At 37.7% G+C, this 22,559-nt stretch overlaps 1 protein-coding gene across 8 annotated transcripts in view; it reads right to left on the bottom strand.

The window, feature by feature from the left end:
* Positions 1–22,559, bottom strand: part of QKI (QKI, KH domain containing RNA binding) — a 148,060-nt gene that overhangs the window by 102,854 nt on the left and 22,647 nt on the right. For all 8 annotated transcript variants that reach the window (XR_004422511.1, XM_033101360.1, XM_033101369.1 and 5 more), the window contains exon 2: positions 4,871–5,013. Coding sequence is in view for 7 of the 8 variants with exons in the window: in XM_033101360.1 (XP_032957251.1) it covers positions 4,871–5,013 (143 nt within the window). In the remaining variant the exon portion in view is untranslated. The remainder of the gene's footprint in view (positions 1–4,870; positions 5,014–22,559) is intronic.

The raw sequence follows: 22,559 nt of genomic DNA, 5'->3' as shown, positions 1-22,559 counted from the left end.
CTTATAATTTCAGACAAGTCAACAGATTCTAAAAAAGGAACGTGCTCCAAGCCAGTGGGATAGTCTCAATTATTTTTCAGCAAATATTTATTCAGTGTCCTTCTCACTGCGGACAGTGGCTTGATAACGCAGGATTTCTCAACCTCAGCACAACGGACATTTGGGCAGAATTCTTGTGGGAGGGGCCGTCCTGTGCATTGTAGGGAGTTGAGCAGCTTCCCTGGCCTCTACCCATTAGATGCCACTAGTAACCCCTCCAAGTTTTGACAACAAAAAATACCTCCAGATCGTGTCAAATGTCCTGAGGGGCATAAACTTCCCCAGGTGACAATCACTAGGCTAACGGAGTGTTCGGCAGTGAATGGGACAAGCGCAGAGGCCTTACACATGCGGAGCTGGCACTCCGGCGACCTGCCATGAGAGGGAATGCTCCAAGGAGCTGCTGCCCCTTTGGGCTCCGCCCCGCAGGAATCCAAATAGAGACCTAAAGCCCCTGCAGCCGGCCCGGATCAACGTGATCACCCTCAGCTCAGCCATTGGCAGAACCGGAGCCGACACACAGCACAGACTGAAGCACAGAAATCAGTGTGCATTGTTTGAAGACACTGAGTGCTACAGTAGCCTACTATGGAGCATTATCGTGGCACCTGCTGACAAATGCCACCAGTAAGGGGGCAAGCCAGGATTCAAAACCTAGGCATGTCTGGCTCAAGAACTCATCAGCTCCACTACGTTGAGTTTTCTCAACTGAATTTATATCCCCACCCCCAGGAAGTGCTTGGTACACAGCAGAGATGCAATACAAGTCTGCTTTATCCATAAATATAAATATTGACAAACATGAATTTTGTAAAACTTTTCAGTACATTTTCAATAGGCTACTGAGAGTAACATCTCATTCTCACATCGAGGCACTGATTCTAAACCACTGAGGAGCTGGTGCACTACTACCGCATTTCTGAGACACTGAGTCTAAGACTTTCTTCTGTCATCCCCGAGCTATACACAAGCCCAAAACAATAACTCCAAATTAACACTTACTTCTATAAATAAGTTGCTATGTGCAAATGCAAAAGACAGCAAGTTTTTAAAAAAAGTTTAGCAATAATTGAAAGATTGAGGCTTTCATTCAGAGATGCACAACCAATATTTACTGTGTATCTCTAACATTTACCAGATACTATTCTAGGCAGTGGGAATATGAAAATAGACAAAATGCCCACCCCCAGGGAGCTCACCTTCTGGTAATACTTATAAAAGGTGTTTTCCAAGTGCTTTATACGTATTAACTCATTTATAATTCACTTGTAATTCCTCATAACCCAGCAGAAGAGTCATCCTATTACTATCTCCATCAGAGATGAGGTAAAACTGAGGACCTTTCTCTGTTACTGCGGTAACAGAGATGGCAGGTAATTTGCCCAAAGTCACACACACACAATAGCACAGCCAGCCAGGGACCTGCATCGGAATCCACACTTGTCACCACTACATTACACGGCCCCCTTGACACGTGAATAATAAGAGCTTTAATCATAACTTGAACAATAAAATTTTTGAGCCAAGTGGGATGAGCTCACTCACAAAATCAAGCTTACACACAAATGTGGGGTGGAAGATGGGAAAGAAGCATTTGTAATGACCTCTAAGATACATAAACTGAAGAAAATAAAAAAGAATAATTTGTTTCATTTTGGCCAACATTTAATTCATAATTCTGAAACAAATCTTTTCCCATACTTCCAAAATCTGACAGACTCCCCTGTTTTATTTAATACTATTTCATTTTTTAAAAGCTGAGATAAAGCTCCTAATATACACCAGTAAACAGTACTGCTCACTTGGTATGAATTAACTTCATAGAAGAAAAAGTCAAAAACTATGTGCAGATCCCAATTTTACCAAACTTAAATTATTTTAACAAATTTAAAATCAAGGTATAAAAAAACGATCTGGAGGACCAAAATAGTTTTATGTCAATTTTTATCCTCTTATGAATTATAACTAAATTTGTCATTTAAATAGCTTTGTTAAAAGACATTTTTGGGTGCCAAGAGTACAGAACTCATACACCCAGCTGCCAGGCTGACCCGCCTACACCGGACGTGTGACTTCAAACTCAACAGCTCTACCTCAGAACTATTGACCCCCACTCCCTCACCCAGTCCTCCCTAAGTCTTTAGGAGCCTTTTAGGATTCCGTTACTCCAACACCTGACCAACCGACCAACACCTTCGAGCTGTTCCTGCCTTTCCCTCACACCCTAGTATCCCCTCAGCAAACCCCACTGGCTTAAAGCTGACAATCTATGAAGGAGCCCAGCATTGCTAAGTCCTCCTGTTCGAGCCCCGCCTGTGTTCCCTAGCTGGGCTCCTTGCAGCCACCGCTGCCCCACAGCCTTTCTCCATACAGCGGGCGCAATGAATCTATTAAAACCCACCTGAGCTCACGTCACTCCTTGGCTCCCAACCTCTGCACATCTCCCCGTCTCCTTCAGAGCAGTATCTGCAATCCCTCTGGGGGCCCACAGCCCCTACATGACACGGCCCTCTGCTCGCTCTCTAATCTCACGTCTACCACCCTTCCCGAGCGCACTTGGGCCAGTCACTGCACTGGCCGTTCCCTCTGCCTGCAAGGTCCTTCCCCCAGGGGACGTTCATGCCCTCCTTCCCATCACTCCGTTCGTGTCTCTTCATTCCCTTCATTTGTAAGAGATTTCTTGACCATAAACATAGTCACTATTTTTTGTGCTAATCCCACTTTATTTTTTTCTATAGCACTGGCGGCACCTAAAGTAAATATTCTTTTGCTTATTGTCTGTCTCTGCCACTGCAATGCCTGCTCCACAAAAGCAGAGATGTTGTTTAGTTCACAGTCTGCCCGGCTTATTCTAATGATATAAAATGAGCAGCATCAGAACATCTATGGGCCTGGAAGGCAGAGCGCTGGGCCGCGCCCCTGGAAGTGGCTGATTCAGCTGGTGGGGGGTGGGGGGCGCTGGAGCCTTCAGTTCCCAGTAGGTGCGGGAAGTGAAGGTGCTAGGACCACATTTTAAGAACCACAGACCTAGACAATTGTATGTCTTTTTTAAAAGAAGACTGAGGACCAGGAGGACGAAGGTTACATTCTCTAACAAGGTCTTATCTTAAGTATTCTATGTTCATGACTCGTGCTGCAACTTTGTCCTCTATAGTTCACACAAGCAGATGAGAAGGCTGACGCCCTTCAGGAGATGCGGAAACACCAAACAACAGTGGACTCCATTAGGACAGCTGCCCATCTCTAGCAATCATCCTGACACCCAGGGAAGGCCCTCAGTGGTCATGCCCAGGTTATGCTAGCTAAGATCATGTCCCTTAGACATGGCAGATTGGTCCAAGACACAGTCTCTCTCCTAAGACTCTGAAGTTTGACGAGAGTCTGCGAGATGTTGATGCCAGATTATGTTAAGAGCGGGGATCTCCACAGAAGGTCCAAACCCCTACTGAGGTTCTCAGGGCTGCCCTCAGGCCTGTCTTTAATCCCTGAACTACACCCAATTATCTTCCAACTAATTCTTTCTTTGCTCATGTTACCAGGAACTGTTTGTATATTTGCAACCAAAAACTACTTATAAAAACAGTAAATGTATTCAATTTATAGAAAATTGTACTGGAAACACACCTTGTAAAATATCAAAGCTTTTCCCCATTAATCCAATTTAAGACATTGAATTCCCTTCTCCAGATTAGTATACTGTTCACACAGTCACTGAATCTTAGAGCACACAGCACCTTTTAGACCTTACAGTACCGACTTTTTGTTGTATTTGCTTTCAGAAAAGTCCTCTGAAACCTGGCAAAAAGCCACCAATTTGTCTTTATTAACATGCAGTGGATGCCTAGTACGTCCAATACTATGCACACCTGCAATATAGCAATTAATAACAAAAACAGGTTCTTGTTTTAAGTATCTTGTATTTTGTTGGGAAGAGAAAGAAAAATAAACAAATAAATAAGAAAAATACCAGATAATAAATGCTATTGCTGAGAGATAAAGAACCTTACATGAAACGAGTAACCAGATTGCTTTTAGATCACATGGTCAGGGGAAGCCTCTCTGAAGTACCCGAAGCTGAAACATTAATGACAAGAGGAAGCCAGCCAGTAGGGATCTGTGGACAGCTAACACAAAGGTCCTCGGGCTGGGAGCAGACCTGACTTGTTCTAAGAGTCCCTGAGACTACACAGTGTATTGAGGAAGAGGGGAACCATTTACGATGAGCTCAGAGAGACAGAAAGGACCGTATCATGTAGGGCTTGGCAATAAAAGGCAAAGAGTTTGGAGCTATTTATAAATTAACTGGCCTAGGACAAGGAGGCTATTCGCAACAAAATGCTAATACAGGCTAGTTGAGCAAGAGAGTAAGATGAACAAAAAATAAATGACAAACAGCGGTTATTACAGAAAGTTTAGAGCTAAAGGCATCTTAGCTGCCACATCATCCAACCACTCACATGACTGAAAGATGAGGGGGCCCCGGCTGCGGCTTCTTTGAGGTCAGGCCCAAGGTGAGCTAAGAGTGGTCCTTGGTGTTCTCCAACATTCAGCCCCAAGCTCTTTATGTAACTGTCGCCTCGGTTTGGAATCTAATACTAAGTCTTTACCATGTGCATTTCCAAAAGTGACATAGCAGCATTCAAATGGAAACATATTTAGACAATTTTTGAAGACATCCATGCCAAATTATTCACATCTCTAGCCCTCACATGAATTTAAAAAAAAAAAAAAAAAACAGCTGACAACGCTTAAGTATTCACCACCAGATATAGCTCTTCCCAAAGTACGTAAAGCAGAAAAAATATTGAAGAAAACAGTAATATATACTTACATCTGGGTATTCTTTTACAGGCACATAAAGTTTCTCTTGTAACTGAACAATAGGTCCCACAGCATCAGGCAACTCTGCACTCCTTTTCTCTGTACTGCCATTTAATGTGTCATTGTACATGTCTTTCCGTACTCTGCTAATTTCTGTTAAAAGTAAAAATTTTAAATGTGTTAGACGAAGATAGTCTTGCTAGTCCAGGAAAAAAAAAAAGAGGGCAGGGGAGGATTTCATTCATAAAGTGTTAAAACTCAAAGAAGTAAAGAATTGTTAACCTAGTCTATCATTCTCTGAATTAATTCTATGTTTAACAGGACTATAGCCACAATTAATTTCTATCAGAAATCAAATTTCTATACCAAATATTATAATTTATTATAACGAACCTCAGAGCCCAAGCTCTTATCCACTACGACACAGATCTGTTATTTGATCTAATCTCCATGCCTAAATGTGGCCAGTCATTCCAAATGACAGCTTCAGTCAAGTAAGTGTCATAACTAACACCAAAGGCTGTCTTCTACTTCAGAATTAACAGGGATGCCCGACAAACGAACAGATGTTAAGTTCAGCAGAAGTCTGAGTTTGATACCCAAATATAGTGGATAAAGCTTTAGGAATAAAGAGGTGTCTTAAAGAGGGCATAGGGAGGGAGAAGGACTGAATGAACCTTAGGAAAAGCAGCATTTAAGGGGTGAGGAAAACAAGATTCAAACCAAGAAGAAATGGCAATAGATAGGAGAAGTAGGGAAGAGGTATCAAAGCAGCTAAGAAATGACAGATTCAAGGACAGGGTGATCAACGGTGTCAAACACCACAAACGTATAGGAAAGAGCAAAAGAAGGGTATCTTGGATTTGACCACTAAGCCATTGGTGATGGTAAATGGAAATTAAACTACATTAGGTTAATGAATAAAATATAAGAAAGAAAGCAGAGATACCTAGTCAATGACCTTTAAAAAAAAACTATTATGACATCCCAGGTATAAACATACTTCTCAAAGAAAAAAAGTACAAGAAATCTATTTTAATGAATCAAGTCCTGTACAAAGAAATTGATTAATTCTTTCAAGAATTCTTTAAGCTTCTACAATGTGCTAGATGATACCCTCCTGCCCACTGGAACATGCTAATAAGGGCTGTCATTATTAAATTAGCTGACGTCTCTGTAACCATCTCTCCATGCTGTAGATTATGTCCTCCTTAAGGAAAAAGTTTGGGCCCATTAGTATTTAAAAACATAATGCCTTTCATTTTTCAAATGTATTTGTATGCCTTCCAATCATGGAATTTCAATCTATTGCTTTTAAAGAACTATCAAATGTGAATGCACACTTTAATTTTCTTAACTAGTTATTTAAATCACTTTCAGTTAAATAAAACCCACTACAATAAAAAAGGCATCATCAAAGGTGTTCTTACCCAGTTACCCAGTATTTCTTAATCAGTGAAAATACTGTACTCTCACACATTTTCTGCTTCAATGACGGCAACATTCATTTTATAACATTTTCTCTCTTAAATAACAATTTGCTTGTCAAAGATAACCAAATGATTATTTCTGAATAGTAAATAATTTTTTTTTTAAATCAAAAGAAGGTACCTTGGATTTAACTACATTACGAGAACAAGACCTCATTCTTTAAGCTTTTTAAACTTCTAGTTTCATAATGAAATCTAAAAATGTCCAGTATCAAATTAATGTTTATCTTAAATTAGCATAAGATAGCAATTCTCAAATCAAGTTTTCAGCAACCAAGTAATAATTTAAACATAAAAGATTGTTTACATAATTTATGTAATTACAGCAAGTAATTAACCAAAGGGAATTAGAAAATGTTAATATAATTAAATACACATTTATCCTTTAGTCCCGGTCTCTATATAAAAGCACTTTCAATATTATTACATTTAAATCTCCTCTTCAGAAACTGCCCAATTCTTGTTATGAAGTTAATAAACACCGATACAGCAACCTGATAATAGCATAGAATGAAACTATAGATAAAATTTGCTTATAAATATAGATGCAAACATCCTAAATGAAGAGGCTCCACCAGCATATTAAAATAATGCACCAAAACAAAGAGGAATTTATACTACGAATGCAAAACTAGTTCAATATTTTAAAATCTATCAGTAACCATAGGAATAGTCTATGAAGGGAAAAATAATGATTTTTCTAGGTAAAGAATTTTACCAAACTTAAAAAAACCCCAAGAAAATCAATTATAAATAAGAAAATTCAGATGACTAGATTAAAAAACATAAATACACAAAAAAACAACACCCTTCACATATCCAACTAGATGATATAATGGAAGAAAAGATACATTTACAACTTAGGTTGTATTTCTATAAACATTGGTGTGATTCTGCTTAACAACTGCAAGTTCCATGAGAATCTGTTACTCTGTCTCCCCAGCTCCTAAAGTCATCCCTGGAACACAGTGGGTCCTCAATTACTGCTTGGTGGACTGGGTAGATGGGTGGGTGAATGAAGGGAGGAATGAGCCAGGTTCTAGGGCATTCAAGTCAAACAAGTCATAATTGCAGCTCTCAACATGGTCTAATATGGAAGGTATATATATACAAATAGATACCTAAGAAAAGTAAGGGTATAGAGACAGTGGTAGCACAAAAGCAGGAGTCATCAACTCTACTACAGGTATTTATTTGGTCAAGAAAGAAGTCAAGAGGAAAGAAACTGATGTTTTCTAATGACAGGGAGTATATAAAGCAAAGTACAAATAATACAATTATAAATCCCACTTTTCTTAAGATAAAGAAGTCTTTCTACCATGTTTCTTTCAGTCTCTAAGAAATATCACTCAATTTACTAATAGAACACAAATTATACAAGACAGTACATATAGGAACGAAAAATGGCTAAGACAGTTCTAATTCTCAAGGAATTTGCAATCTAATCCACTGTGGAGTCTAACCAGCGGAATACTACCCTATATCACCAGCAACTTTCTAGCCAGGAAATCGTTAGCACTTCTTGGCACGTTATTTACAACACTCAAGTTAGACCAAGTTCTGGTTCCAGTTCTAACAGTAACTGCTTGTGTGATTTTAGACAAGTTTCTTACTTAACCTTTCTGTGCCTGCACCTCATATAATTAGAGGTTGCTTACTGAGTGACTCAATTAAATCCACTGGTTTCCAACGTCAGTATGCAAGGACTCCATTTATTCTTTTCCTCCATGTTTTAAAAAGTTCTGTCTCCAAAGCTTTTCATTCTTTTCAGTCCTGGCAATCAGAGCTTTTGTTAATGTTGATATCAAGTTGATATAATCACAGCCCAAACACTACAGAAGCATGTCATGGGTATGGGTGACACCCTAGTCCTTTTGTAGGTGGTAGGTTCACAGGTGTTCATTTATGACACACCGCCATGCTTCATAACTAGTATGTTTCATATAATTATTTTGCTGTATCAAACATTACACGAGAATGCTCAAATGTCCCCTCATCTCCACATTACTTTCATCAACCTACAGCAGTGGTTCAGAAAACTAAAAGTTCAGAACCATTTATTTAATCACCTAGTAGGGTAATTCCCACTACAATACCTCTAAAATATCCAAGATCAAGATAATTTGTTTTAAACATCTTGAAGTTCTTAAATATCACAAATTTATTTCACTGAACCAAAATCTTTCCTAAAATTTCCCCCACTCCCCCCACTCAACACTCCACAGTTCACAAAAATAGGTCAAATGCCCCTTTCATATGACAGCCCTACAAATAAATACTTGAAAAGTTCTGTAGTATCTAAGCGTCCTCTTCTTTAAACTGTATAATGACATGGTTTTATACCCTCCCACACATCTAGACACACCCCAACTGTCTATGTCCTTTCAAATGGAACACCTGCACCGTACACATCCTTCCAACATGCTGGGGAAGCAGACTGACTAGGTCTGTGTACCCCCAGTCCTAACACTGAACCTCCCACAGTACTCGTATGTGTAGGAACACCTTTACTCCTTCGGGGAGTGCATCATACTGCTGCCATCAGGGTGGTACTAAGCCTCAGCCACAACTGCTTCTTCAGACACCGGTAGACAGCTCAAAATGTTTTCATGGTTGTTTTCTACTGGACATATTCCTTCAGATTTATGTTAATCTATCAGTTGACACTCTTTAGGTTTCACTATTGTATGAGTTAAGGATCCAACTGCAATTTCACACAGCACACACTTCTCTAGCCTGGATAATAAAATACTAGCACACCTTATCAACTGTGTAATGAAATCTCAAGCTACACTAGGACCTGAGCCTCCCACTGGATCTATCAGTTTAAACAGGAAATAATCCGTTTTGGAACCCTACAGGTTGCGCCATCAAATTTAGAATACAAATTTTTTAGTTTGGGGAAGTAGTCACTTTTCCAATATTCAGGCTTCCCCAATTTTCTATGTTTCCTTGAACTCATTATTCAGTTATTACATTTTTTCAAATTTCAATACCCTGAAAACTATTTTTGCTTAGGCCTAAAAGCTTCTTTCAGTTATACTACTATTTCCTCATATTTCTCTGTTTAAATTATCTTGATTTGTTTTTCCTTTTCCAAACTACAGCTCAATTACCAGTTAGTAAATTCTGGTCCTAAAAGAAGAGGAAAAAATAGTCACTGTACAGTTCAGTTCTGTTTTATGTGACCTGTTAATATTAATTACATCATCTGCTTTAAGCCTTTTCCTTTCCCTTTAATTCACGAAACTATGAATTTATGTAACAGGTTTGTTTTAGATCATTCTTACATTTCAAAAGTCTCAACTCATTTCTACCTTTGGCTTTTCCGTCACCAAATCTCTTTTAATGTATCTGAACTACTGTATGTGCATCCCACTCTTTGCTACCTTAAAATTTTGCATTCTTTTAAAATGTGAACGATTGGATTAACAGATCAATCACTCACTCCATGGAAAAGCAGAATCTCAGAATTAAGAACATGAAGAAATACTAGAGAATATAAAAATAGAGGGTGAGAAATCTAAATTATGAAATTAAGTTGTCATTTCCCAAGATAGATACTGCAATGTTGGAAGACTACATAAAATAATAAAACATCTCTAGTTTACATTCTGGTGTAGAATTTTTTTGAACAAATTTAAACCAAGAAAATAAACATTAGGAAATATTCAAAATACTTACTAGCTTACTAGTAAACATAAAACTATTAATGATATAAAAATAAAATACATGAAAGTATTATTTTCATGATTTGTAACAACTCAAATTAAAAGACTGTTTAAAACACTGAAAAAAATGTTCATACAAAACACTGTCCACTCAGTGTTATGGTGGCTAATTCCAATTGCTCAACCGGCTGTTCTGGTTTTATAGATATTATATTTCATTTGGGCATCTATCTGCTTTTTCTTTGCATTTTAACCTTAAATCCATCAAAAAAATTACCTTATCACTATAGTATAGCTAGAGCTAAAACACAGAAATGAAAGATTATAGTATCATTCGACCATTATTCCTTCGTTTTTTTTTAATTTCACTTTTCCATTAATTTATGCAGTAAAATAAGAGCCAACTCTTTATAAAAATATATATGCTTTGATGCACATAGTATAAAATTTATAAGTCAAGTTAAAATGACAGCTTTCATCATTTCAACTCAAGTTTATATGGGCTCTTATTTCCTCACTATCGCAATATATTTCTGGCTGGACACTAACTAAACTGGCACACTAACACAAACGGCAAAGTAAGATTTTAATAATTTTATGTCTTACTTAACAAGTTAGTAGTCTCTATTTACACGATACTCACTAAATAGTAAAACAATAATATAAAGAGTGTACTTCTAGCCACTACATAAAGAGGTGGCTGTCATGTACCCTTAGTCAACAAAGATCTCTTCTGTTAAAAGAAACGCTAATTCAGAGTTTTTACCTAATACAGGGAAAGTTTTAAAGATATTTTGAGCGGAGTAAAACCCACAGAATAATATAACTTCACCGTGCTCATTTTTAGAAGCCACGTCCACACGGTACAGAAAGCAAATGCATTAAAAAGCAGGTTACTAGAGAATATTTACTATTAAATGGAAGATGTTTTGCTTCCCTAAACAACTGAATAAACTAAACCTGATTTAATTTTCAGGTAACTGCTTTGAAAGTGGCAAAAATTAAAATAAAAATGGTATCAATTTTCTAGATGGGACCTTATTTTTGGGGTTGAATTGTATTTGTACTTCAGAACTAGAAGCACGAAAAGAAAAACTACGAAATTAAATCCAAAATCATAGCCCTCCTTCAAATTGCAAAATTAACAACTGCAAAATTGACACATTCATACATTTCACATAAAAAATATGGAACAGCAAGTCTCATAAAATGTCCATCTTATTCCCATGGTTGTTCTCAGCAGCTGTTTTGTGTCAGTATTTAATATTAGCTGCAGCTTCCTGAAGACTATTTCAAAGCAGAAAAAAGTTTATTATATGACCCAATTTATATTAAGTATGTGTATTTTTGGACACATAGAAGTAAAAAAAAAAAAGATACAATACCTTTTTGTATCAAAGGTATTGATGAATGAAATCAATGAAATGAAAAATAGAACTACCTTATGACCCAGTAATTCCAAGTCTCATTTATCCAAAGAAATTCAAAACATTAATTCAAAAAGATATATGCATCCCTATGTTCACTGCAGCATTATTTACAGTAGCCAAGACATGGAAGCAACCTATGTCCAGCAGTACACGAACGGATAAAGATGATGTTGTACAGACGAGGTCTGACAACTGAGTCCGCGAACTCGCCCCCGTGCGCTTCCATTGGCAGCACTGTACAAACAGCTCGGGAAGGTGCTGTAACCTTGGGACATCAGTGTCTCACAGCTGTGTTTGTGTCGATGTGTGGTGGTGTCTTGCTGAGTGGTGTTCATTATTGTTGTTGCATGTTTTTGTGTGCGTCGTGAGAATGTCTGAGATTGAATTAGAGCAAAGAGCAAATGTTAAATTTCTTGTTACACTTGGCACAAATGGAAGTCAAATCAGGGACATGTTAGTCCAAGCTTATGGGGATAATGCCATGAAGAAAACGGCAGTGTACAAATGGATTAAATGTGTTTTTCTGAGGAGAGAGAACGTATCACTAATGAAGAGAGGTCAGGGCGGCCAGTAACGAGCAGAACTGATGAAAACATTGCAAAAATTCGTCGAATTGAGCATTAAAATCGTCGACTGACTGTGAGAAGCACAGCAGGCCAAGTAAACATTGAACGAGAAACAGGAAAATCTTGGCATGAGAAAGGTGTGTGCAAAAATGGTCCCGAAGGAGCTCACCCATGAACAAAAGCAAAGGAGAGTCGGAGTTTGCCAAGACCTTTTGGAGAGGCTAGATGATGTTTTGGGCCGTGTTATCACTGGTGATGAAACATGGGTGTACCCGTATGATCCTGAAACAAAGTGTCAAAGTACACAATGGAAGTCAGCCAATTCTCCATGACCAAAAAAGTTCTGTCAGTCCAAATCAAAAGTCAAAATGCTAACCTTTTTCTGATATCTGAGGGATTATTCATTATGAATTTGTACCAACTGGACAAACGGTTAAACAAGTTTACTCTCTGGAAGTGCTGCAAAAGCTGCATGAAAAAGTTAGAGGAAAATGACCTAACTTTTCACCAACAATTCATGGCTCTTGCATCACGACAATGCACCAGCTCACACGGCACTGTCTGTGAGGGAGTTTTCAGCCAGTAAACAAATAACTGTATTGGGACACCCTCCCTACTCACCTGATCTGGCCCCCAATGACTTCTTTCTTTACCCGAAGATAAAGGAAATACTGAAAGAAAGACATTTGGATGACATTCAGGACATCAAGGGTAACACAACGACAGCTCTGATGGCCATTCAGAAAGAGAGTTCGAAAATTGCTTTGAAGGGTGGACTAGGCGCTGGCATAGGTGCATAGCTTCCCAAGGGGAGTACTTGTAAGGTGACATTCATAGTGATATTCAGCAATGAGGTATGTAGCACTTTTTCTAGGATGAGTTCGTGAACTTAATTGTCAGACCTCGTATATATAATGGAACATTACTCAGCCATAAAACAGAATATCCATTTCCAACAACGTGGATGGTCTGAGAGGATATTACAGTAAGAGAAATAAGACAGAGAAAGACAATTACCATATGATTTTACTTATATGTGCAATTTGAAAAACAAAATAAATGAACAAACAAAACAGAAACCATCTCACAGATACAGAGAACAAACTGGTGGTTGCCAGATGGGAGGGGTAGGGGAAATGGTGAAAAAGATGAAGGGATTAAGAAGTACATACTGCCAGTTCTAAAAACAGTCATGGGGATGTAAAGTACTGCATGGGGAATATAGTCAATCATATTGTAAAAACTATGCATGGTATTAGATGGGTACTAGCTTTAATGGGGTGATCACTTAGTAAGTTATATAAACGTCTAACCGCTATGTTATATACTTGAATCTAATATAATATTGTATTCGGTGCCAACTGTAATTGAAAAACATTTTTAATTTTTTTTTTAAAAAGATGTACCGTGTTTCGCCAAAAATAAGACCTAGCCGGACAATCAGTTCTAATGTGTCTTTTGGAGCAAAAATTAATATAAAACCCGGTATTATATTATATTATACCCAGTCTTATATTATAGTAAAATATTTTACTATAATATAAGACTGGGTCTTATATTAGTTTTTGGTCCAAAAGACACATTAGAGCTGACTGTCCGGCTAAGTCTTATTTTCGGGGAAACAGTACTCTCATATAGGCCTTTGAATTTTTAATCATGTCAGTGTATTAACTTCTCAAAAATACTTTTCTTAGAAGTTCTTACTTATAACATCATAATGATAATAATGGATTATAATCCTTGAGACTACCATGATATAAATAATTGATAAATACATGAGCGAGAAGGGACAGATCTTCCTGACAAAATTCCAGTTAATAAATATAGAAGGAAAGATGGATATAGAAAATCACCAATAGAAAACTTCCACAGTAATAATTACTGCAGGCAAGAACCACTTGATGAATGCTAAATTAGTGAACAAAAGTATGAGAAAGAGGATATCTATACAGTTTCAGAGTATCTCCCCACAAGACATTTATTAATTACAAAGGAAAAAAGAGACTATCGTGGAGAAACCTGACAGATACGATCTTAACCAGGTGACCAATGCTAGCATTACCAGTAAGACATATACCACTAGTATGCACTGAGAATGAACGTCCTGACAGTACTTCTCTGGTTTTCTTGCCAAAAAATGCAAGACAATTCATGGCTCTTGCATCACCACAATGCACCAGCTCACACGGCACTGTCTATGAGGGCATTTTTAGCCAGTCAACAAATACCTGTATTGGAACACCCTCCCTACTCACCTGATCTGGCCTCAATCTGACCATGAGAAAACATCAGACAAACCCAAATTTAGAATACAAAGTCACCTACCAGTAATCCTCAAACGTGTCAAAAGTGTTATGAAAGAATGTGACAGTCACAGATTGGAAAAAACTAAAGAGACATCACCAGTAAATGTAATACGGAATCTTGGATTGGATCCTGGACATAAGTAGGAAAACTGGTGAAATAAGAATGATATCTGCAAATTAGTTAACATTGTATCAATGTTAATTTCCCGGTTCCCATAATTATAGTATGGTTACAGGAGTTAACGTTAACCTCTATACTATTTTTTCTATTTTTCTCTAAACCTATATTTCAAAATAAAAAATTGAAATAAAAGCTTTTGCTTTTGGCCTTCTGAGTTATTTAATTGCTGAGGGGTAGTGGGTGAGGGGTGGGGTGGGGAATAGTTGTAGAAGCAAATGAAAATCATGCAAATGTCTTACTACTTTTCTAGTGGAAAAAAGAAAAACACCCGCTAACCAACAAAACTGAACATCTCAAAAACACACAGAACATCAAAATAATTCAAAATGATCTTTAATTTTCTTTAACAGATACTGCTTAAAAGGCACACGTACTTTACTTAAACCCACCCTAAGAACATGAAGAAAAGACTACAATCCATAAACAATAACCTTTCTGTAGAAAGCAAATCTCTTTAATTCCCTACATAGTAGGGAAAAAGGATTGGCCTTCAGTTTACACAACCTGGATTTTACTCATGATTCCCTGAAAGATTTAGCTGTGTGGCTTTGAAATTAACCCTCTGGGTCTCAGTTTCCTCTTCTGTAAAATGAAGTTAGACCAGATCACATTTATGGTTTCCTCTTGCTCTAAAATTCTATCAATTAGGAGTCTGTGCACCTTCTTTTTCTTCACCGAGAACCCCATTTTTGTGCCCCCTCTATATCAATATCCCACAGGAAAGAACTATATGTACTCAAGGACCAACTGAGAACCACATACAGTTGGTTCTTATGCTGTCAGAATTATACATTCCAGAATGTCTTAAATTCCCGGGCACCAGGATTTAAAGGATATGCTTGTGAAGCACCAAATCCTAACGTAACAGTGCTCTACACACTTGTGTTTGGGGAAGTGAGGAGGGGATACATCTGTCCCTATGCATTTACCCTCTTCAAGCTCCAAATCCCTTAGAATTTTAAAAGAAATTCAGTAAATCAGAATGAAAATGAAACATAACTTCCCAAAATTTTGAAGGAATTATGTCTGTGTAGGGAGAGGGGTGGGTTGCTTTTCCTAGGTAACAATTTCTTTGATTTTTAATTATCCTTTTCAATTGTATTCCCGATTCTACCTAAGCTCAAGGGAAGATAAACCTAAGATCTGTAATCACGCACCACATACTTGAGTATCACCTTAATTTCAGAAGCAAAAGTAAATGAATGTCAAATGACATTCACAGATGTTACAGCAGCCTTTATACAAGAGAAATCCCTCAAACTATAAAATACCTAAGGAGTTTTTAAAACCATAACAGACAATCTATCATATATAATATTCTAAAAGGTCCTTTACAGCAAGCATCAAGATTAAATTAGAAAATAAACCTTCCATTTTTGTAACAAGAGCAACACATACAGTATGCTCAGGTATCAACGTGGTTAACAATACGATCCCCTTTAATTAAGCCAAAGCCGGTTTACGTTAGAAAGAACTAGATTCAGAAAACCTAAGGTTACACTGGCAGCACTACATCTACATTTTTACTGCCTCTTAAAGTGGACATTCTACTATCAAAGCTATATTCTCGGAAAGCAATTTTAATGAGTTGTAAAATGCAGAATACAGCATTCTTTTCGAGATCATAAAAGTTTAACTTATTAGAATGGAAACTAATTGCTGTCATACAAAAATATTATCACAACAATCCAGCAAAAACCCTGGTCGAGGACATTCCAGACCAACTCTCCCTAACTCCAAATGCCTGTATCCAATTGCCTTCTAAACATGTCACCTTGACATTGTCAAAACCAAACTCCTTATCTGTCCCCCAAAATTGTTCCTCCTGATCTCAGAAAATGGCAAGTCCATTCTCTCACACGTAATATCCAATCCACCAGGAAATACTGTGTACTTACCTTTCAAAATACATGAGAATTCCACTTCTCACCACCTCAACACCGACGCTAGTTCTAGCCACAATCCTTTCTCACCTAAACTTAAACTAACCGAAATACCCTAATTGGCTTCCACCAGTGGCCCTGTCAGTCTATTCTGTATTCTCCAGAGTTAGCCTATTAAAACCCAAGCAATATGTCACTCCTCTGTTCAAAACCCTCCAATGGAACTGTTCTCAAACTTTTGGTTTCAGGAGCTCACACTTAAAATTACCTCAAGGAGCCTAAAGAGCTAATATTGGTCAGAGTTATATCTATCAATACTGTACTGGAAATCAAAACCGAAAAGTGTTTAAATTACTTTTGATTCATTTTTAAATAATGCATGTTACATGTTACATTTTTAAATAATACATTACATGTTAACAAAAAAACATTTTATGGAATACATATTTTCCCAACAAAATAGTAAGAGGTATTGTTTTATATTTTTGCAAATCTTTTAAATGTCTTTCTTAATAGAGATAAAAGATCCTATCTTCTCAATTCAATCTGTTGCAATATCACACAGCACATAGCCTCTAGAAGACTCCACTGCACACTGATGTGAGAATGAGTGAAAGTCAAATAACGTTATTATGAAAATAGTTTCTCCTCATAGACTCCCTAAGAGGATGCCGAGACCCTGTTGAAAAGCCGGTGCTCTAATGATTTCCCATCTCCATGTAAAACCCCAGTTCCTCACAAGGATCTACAAGGGCCCACAACATCCACAGAGGTTCCCTTACCCGGCCCCTCTTACCCTTCTGACCCACCCTCCTAACCAATCTACCCCTCCCCCACCCCCACTGTCCCATAGACCCCTCCCCCACCCCCACTGTCCCATAGACCAGGAACTGCTTGCTGGTCCTGGCCTCCCAGTTTTGCAATGACTCCCCCTCCCTTTGGAAAGTTATTCCCCAGACACAGTGTGGCTCACTGCATTACCTCCCTCAAGGTCAACTTCTCAACAAGGCCCACTCCAGACTTCCCTATTTAAAACTGCAACTTGCCCCAATCCATCCAGACCGCTCTGATCCCCTTTATCCTGCCCAATGTATTCCCTTAATTCATACTGCCCATCATACTACAGATGTATTTACTGCTTCTTGCCCTGTCTCCTGCATAAGAATGTAAACTCCAGGATGGCAGTTAGCTTTGGTTTTGCCTTTTGCTCTATTCCCAACATTTATATCCTTGGGGGGAAAAAAATCACTGCTCAAACAAGACCTTATTAAGACTACTGGCACAAAAACATGCAAAGCTATACAAAGCATTCTTGAAACTTCACTCAAGCACCAATAAGTTATTTAATTCCTCATTCCTTTTTCCTTTTAAGTAACAGAAATGCATTCTCCCTTCTCAAAAGGGTTTGCTCTCTTTATTCTAGATTTGTGAGACTTTAAAACACTTGGTTAATAACACATTCACTACGTCAACATTGAACTCTCTGGTGTATTTTAGATAAAATGAGAAGATTAAATGCACATGCATCTAAATATGACTGGTCTTAGTTTAAAAATAAACTAACCCATAAAGAAAAGGCTGCCCTTACCAGGACTGCACCAAAAGCGTTGTAATTATTCATTCCTCTTCACGTTTTTCATAACCTCTATATTTACAGTTCTAATCAACTTTTTATTCAAAGCCTATTTAGTAAAAGTTTTAATGTAAGCTTTTATTTTATTTCCTAAAAGTACAAACTGTTTATAAAATGGATTGACCTGAATAAAGCATAATCTGAGGGTTTTTAAAAACTGTCTTAATAATCCATGGTACACTATAACGGTTTTTCATTTATGCATTTAACACATCTTTGCCTACTATGAACTAGGTACTGCCTAAGCCCTAGGGATACAGTCATGTGCAAAACTAGACATGGTCCCTGCTCTATCAGAAACTAGTAAGCAAAAATAATAGCTGAAGCAGAGTACTCAGGGATGGCCTCAGAGAAGCACCTCTCAACATATTTCATATAGCAAAGCAATAATTTTAACTTCTCTGGAACTTCTATTATTCTAGAACATACTCTAATCTAAGGAAATTATACAAATATTAAAAGCATTATGTTGGATTCAGTGGTCATGCGGTCTGTATGGTTAGGAGATAGACACTTCTAGAAGTAATTATTCAGGGGAAACTGAGTCCTAAAACAGGAAATCAAAAAGAGCTCCTGCTTCCTGTAGATTTCCTATTCCTCCTGCTTGAGATTGCTTCCAGTAGTAGACAAGTTTGACAAAGCCCCTGGGGAGACCTACCAGACACACACAAAGGGACATCGCTATAGAACACAGTTTACAATGATTTCTCCTTTGTAAATAAACTATCCAGGTAACTGATGCTCTGTGCCTATTCCTTCTGCTACTCAGACCCTGCTTTCCCAGGGCTGTTTTAAATGCCACAGCATCCAGTTACTGGGGATGAAGCAGAGCTGACAGACTGGCTGGCGCTGGGAATGGCAGCACACAGCTCGGAGGAGGACCACCTCTTAAACGTGCAATTTAGAGTAATAATGTCTAACTTCTTTCCAAGTGATGAGTTTCCCTTCAAAGTCTGCCTTGGCGGTCAGCACTTTATTATTACAGTCTGGTTAGAGAGACTTTCTTACAGATAAGTACTATTCTCATCTCCATTTTACAGTTGGGAAACAGATTTAGGGATTAGGCGTTTTACCAAAGATCACATAATTTGTAAGTGAAAGTCAAATCTAAGCCTAGGTCTGACTCCAAAATTGTATTTTTTCACTCATACCACATTGCCTCTTCAAAATTATTGCTCCATCTCCCAAAATAAATCAATTTGGTTGCTGCTAGAGAAAGTGGTCTTAATAGAGGAAAAAGCAGTGATGGCTGACAGTAAGAAGAAAAAGATGGGGAAGATGGTAGAATCTGGAGATACAGAGTGCAATGCACGCGCGCGCGCGCACACACACACATGCACACACACACACACACACAGAGTTAAGAAAGAATGGTATAATCCAAACTAAACCTAGGAAGTCAGATGAGATTCTCATTTAAGCTCTACCACGAGCTTGCTGCGCGTCTTTCAACAAGTCATTTAAGTTTTTTGTGATCTGTTTACTCTTATCTATAAGGACACCTAAGATAACACTCGACCTTAACTTGAGTCTGACATAAAAAATTATTTCACTAAGTAACAAGTCTGTCTGGCACATGATAGGTGCTCAAGAAGCTGCTATTAGATACTGAGTAAGTTCTATCTTTCTGTGGTATCAGCCACGGTGCTGAGTGCCCGGGACAAGCTGCTAAGCAACATGGTCCCTTGTCATCACAATTCTTCCATTAGGTAAGAACTGGTTTCTATGTAAATAGAGGGCTAGAAGTGATTGATAGATGAGGCTGAGTGTCCTGGGATATAAATACCTGGACATGAACACTAGACAAAGCAATTTTTAAAGAGAGTAAACACCCAAGTTCTAAGGTTTCACTCGGTTCTATAACAGAAAACACCAAGGAAGGGAAAACTGGATTCTAGATTCATAAATCCTCACTGTAATTATTATGAAGGAGGATAAAGTAGAAAAAACCTGGATGTATATATTTATCACTCTGATGATACATATTACATTGATGGATCTGATACATTTTTTTTAAAAAAGCTTTAATTACATGCTTCTATCCTCCCTCAAGGTTTATCCCCAAACCTTAGTTTTTGGACTCCTAATCCCACCTCTGCACTAGAGTGATAGTTTTGGTAATGCCTATGATTAGCCAGACAATTGGTACTGATTTCCTTGCTCAAGGTACTTCCTTCATTGACTGGAAAACTTCTTAATAGTGGAAGTCAAAGAACAGTTGTGTATTTTAGAGTAGCTACACTAAGGTTTAAAGATATGCAAGTTACCATTCAAATTATGTACTTATTCCTTGAAACCAATATGCACTTTTTCCAGCAGAAAGTTCGTAATGAACAGAATTTCTAAGAACAAAGTTCTTAGGCCTGCCCTGACAGGGGCAAGTGGAATATTACTGATAAAAAATTATTTCAAACAGCGCTCCACCACCACACACTGTATCTACCAAATAACCAAACACTGCTTGCAAGTGACTTCTTACATGTCAATTCATCATAAATGGCAAAGTGGAGGTAGATGTAACAAAGACACAGCTGACTTTTTCCAAATCATTTTTACTAAGCTCTTCCTCAAATATTCAACCATTTTGCCTTCAGTTTGCAAGGTAATTAAGAAAACCTTACAAACTACTCAAATATAAACACAGTCCACTCAGCTTATTAAAAACTTGGAGAAAATATTCTTGTAGCCCTTCTCCCACAACATACTACTTTAAAAAGGTAAGAGCTTTTTGCTCCATGATCTGACCTGTTTGGGTTTAACCACTTTTCTGGAGTTTAAAATTAGTTTAACCTCAAATGAATAATTTTGGGGAAGGAAAGTTGGGGGTAACATTCTAGCTTGTAATGTGTATTTATATAACTACAACTCATTACCTTAAAACAGTTATCTACACAAAAACAAACAACAGAAAAGGATCACGTCTACTTAATAATTCTTTTAATTTTTCAATTACAGTTGACATACAATATTGTATTAGTTTCAGGTGTACAACATAATGATTAAACATTTATATAACTTATGAGGTTAACCACCCTGATAAATCTAGTACCCATCTGGCACCATACATAGTTATTACGATATTATTGACTATATTCCTTATACTATGCTCTGCATCTCCGTGACTATTTTATAACTACCAATTTGTACTTCTTAATTCCTTCCCCTTTTTCACCCAGTCCCAACCCCCAGCTGGCAACCATTAAAATGTTCTCTGTATCTATGAGTTTGTTTCTGTTTAGTTTGTTCATTTATTTTGTTCAGATTCCACATATAAGAAAAATCACATGGCATTTGTCTTTCTCTGACTTACTCCACTCAGCACAATACTCTCTAGGTCCACCCATGTTGTTGCAGATGGCACTAGATCTCATTCTTTTTTATGGCTGAGTAATATTCCACTGTATACAGGGGGTGCCAAAAAATGTATACACATTTTAAGAAAGGAAAACTGTAATAAAATTGTAATACTCAATATATACCGATAATAAAAGATGAATAAAAGTCATGTTTGACTTTTGCAATTACAAGAGGTGCTCAAAATGGTTATCATCAGCGTCCAGACACTTCTGATTATGGCAAACTACTGCTTGAGCAACGCTGACCAAAGTGCCCACTTGTATACATTTTTGTGGCTCCCCTGGTATATGTATCACCTGTTCGTTCTCCAATCATCCACTGACGGACACGCAGGCTGCCCCCACATCTTGGCCATTGTAAACAGTGCTGCAATGAACATATGGATGCACATGTCCACTTGACGTAGTGTTTTGGGTTCTTCGGATAAATAACCTGAAGTGGGATTACTGGGTCCTTCTTTGTCTCTTATTATAGCCTTTGTTTTGAAGTCTATTTATTGTCTGGTATAAATACTGCTACCCCAGATTTTTTTTTCATTTCCATTTTCATTAAATATATTTTTCCATCCCTTTACTTTCAATCTGTATGTGCCTTTTAATCTGAAGTTGGTCTCTTGTAGGCAGCATATGTAAGGGTTTTGTTTTCTTAACCATTCAGCCAACCTATGTCTTTTGATTGGAGCACTGAACCTATTTACATTGAAAATAATTGTTGACAGATATGTAGCTATAGCCATTTTATTATTCATAATTTTGATGTCTTTCTTTCTGTCTTAAAGAAGTCTCTCTAACATTCCTTATGATACTGGTTTGGTGGTGACGAACTCCTTTAGCTTTTTCTTGACTGGGAAGCTCTTTATCTGTCCTTTGATTTTAAATGAGTAATCACGGTTGTAGGTCCTTGCTTTTCATCACGTTGAATATTTCCTGCCACTCCCTTCTGGCCTGCAAAGTTTTGGCAGCTGACAGTCTTATGGGAGCTCCCTTATAGGTAACTGCTTTTCTCTTGCTCCTTTTAAGATTCTTTGTTTTCTTTAAACGTTGTCATTTTAATTATGATGCGTCTTGGTGTGGGCTTCTTTGGGTTCATCTTTTTTGGGATTCTCCGTGCTTCCTGGGCTTGTATGTCTATTTTCTTTGCCAGGTTCTTCAAATAGGTTTTTAATTCCTCTCTCTCTCTCTC

This window comes from Rhinolophus ferrumequinum, chromosome 3 (assembly GCF_004115265.2).
Source record: "Rhinolophus ferrumequinum isolate MPI-CBG mRhiFer1 chromosome 3, mRhiFer1_v1.p, whole genome shotgun sequence".
Lineage (NCBI taxonomy): Eukaryota > Metazoa > Chordata > Mammalia > Chiroptera > Rhinolophidae > Rhinolophus > Rhinolophus ferrumequinum.
This window is presented reverse-complemented; position numbering and strand designations above follow the sequence as displayed.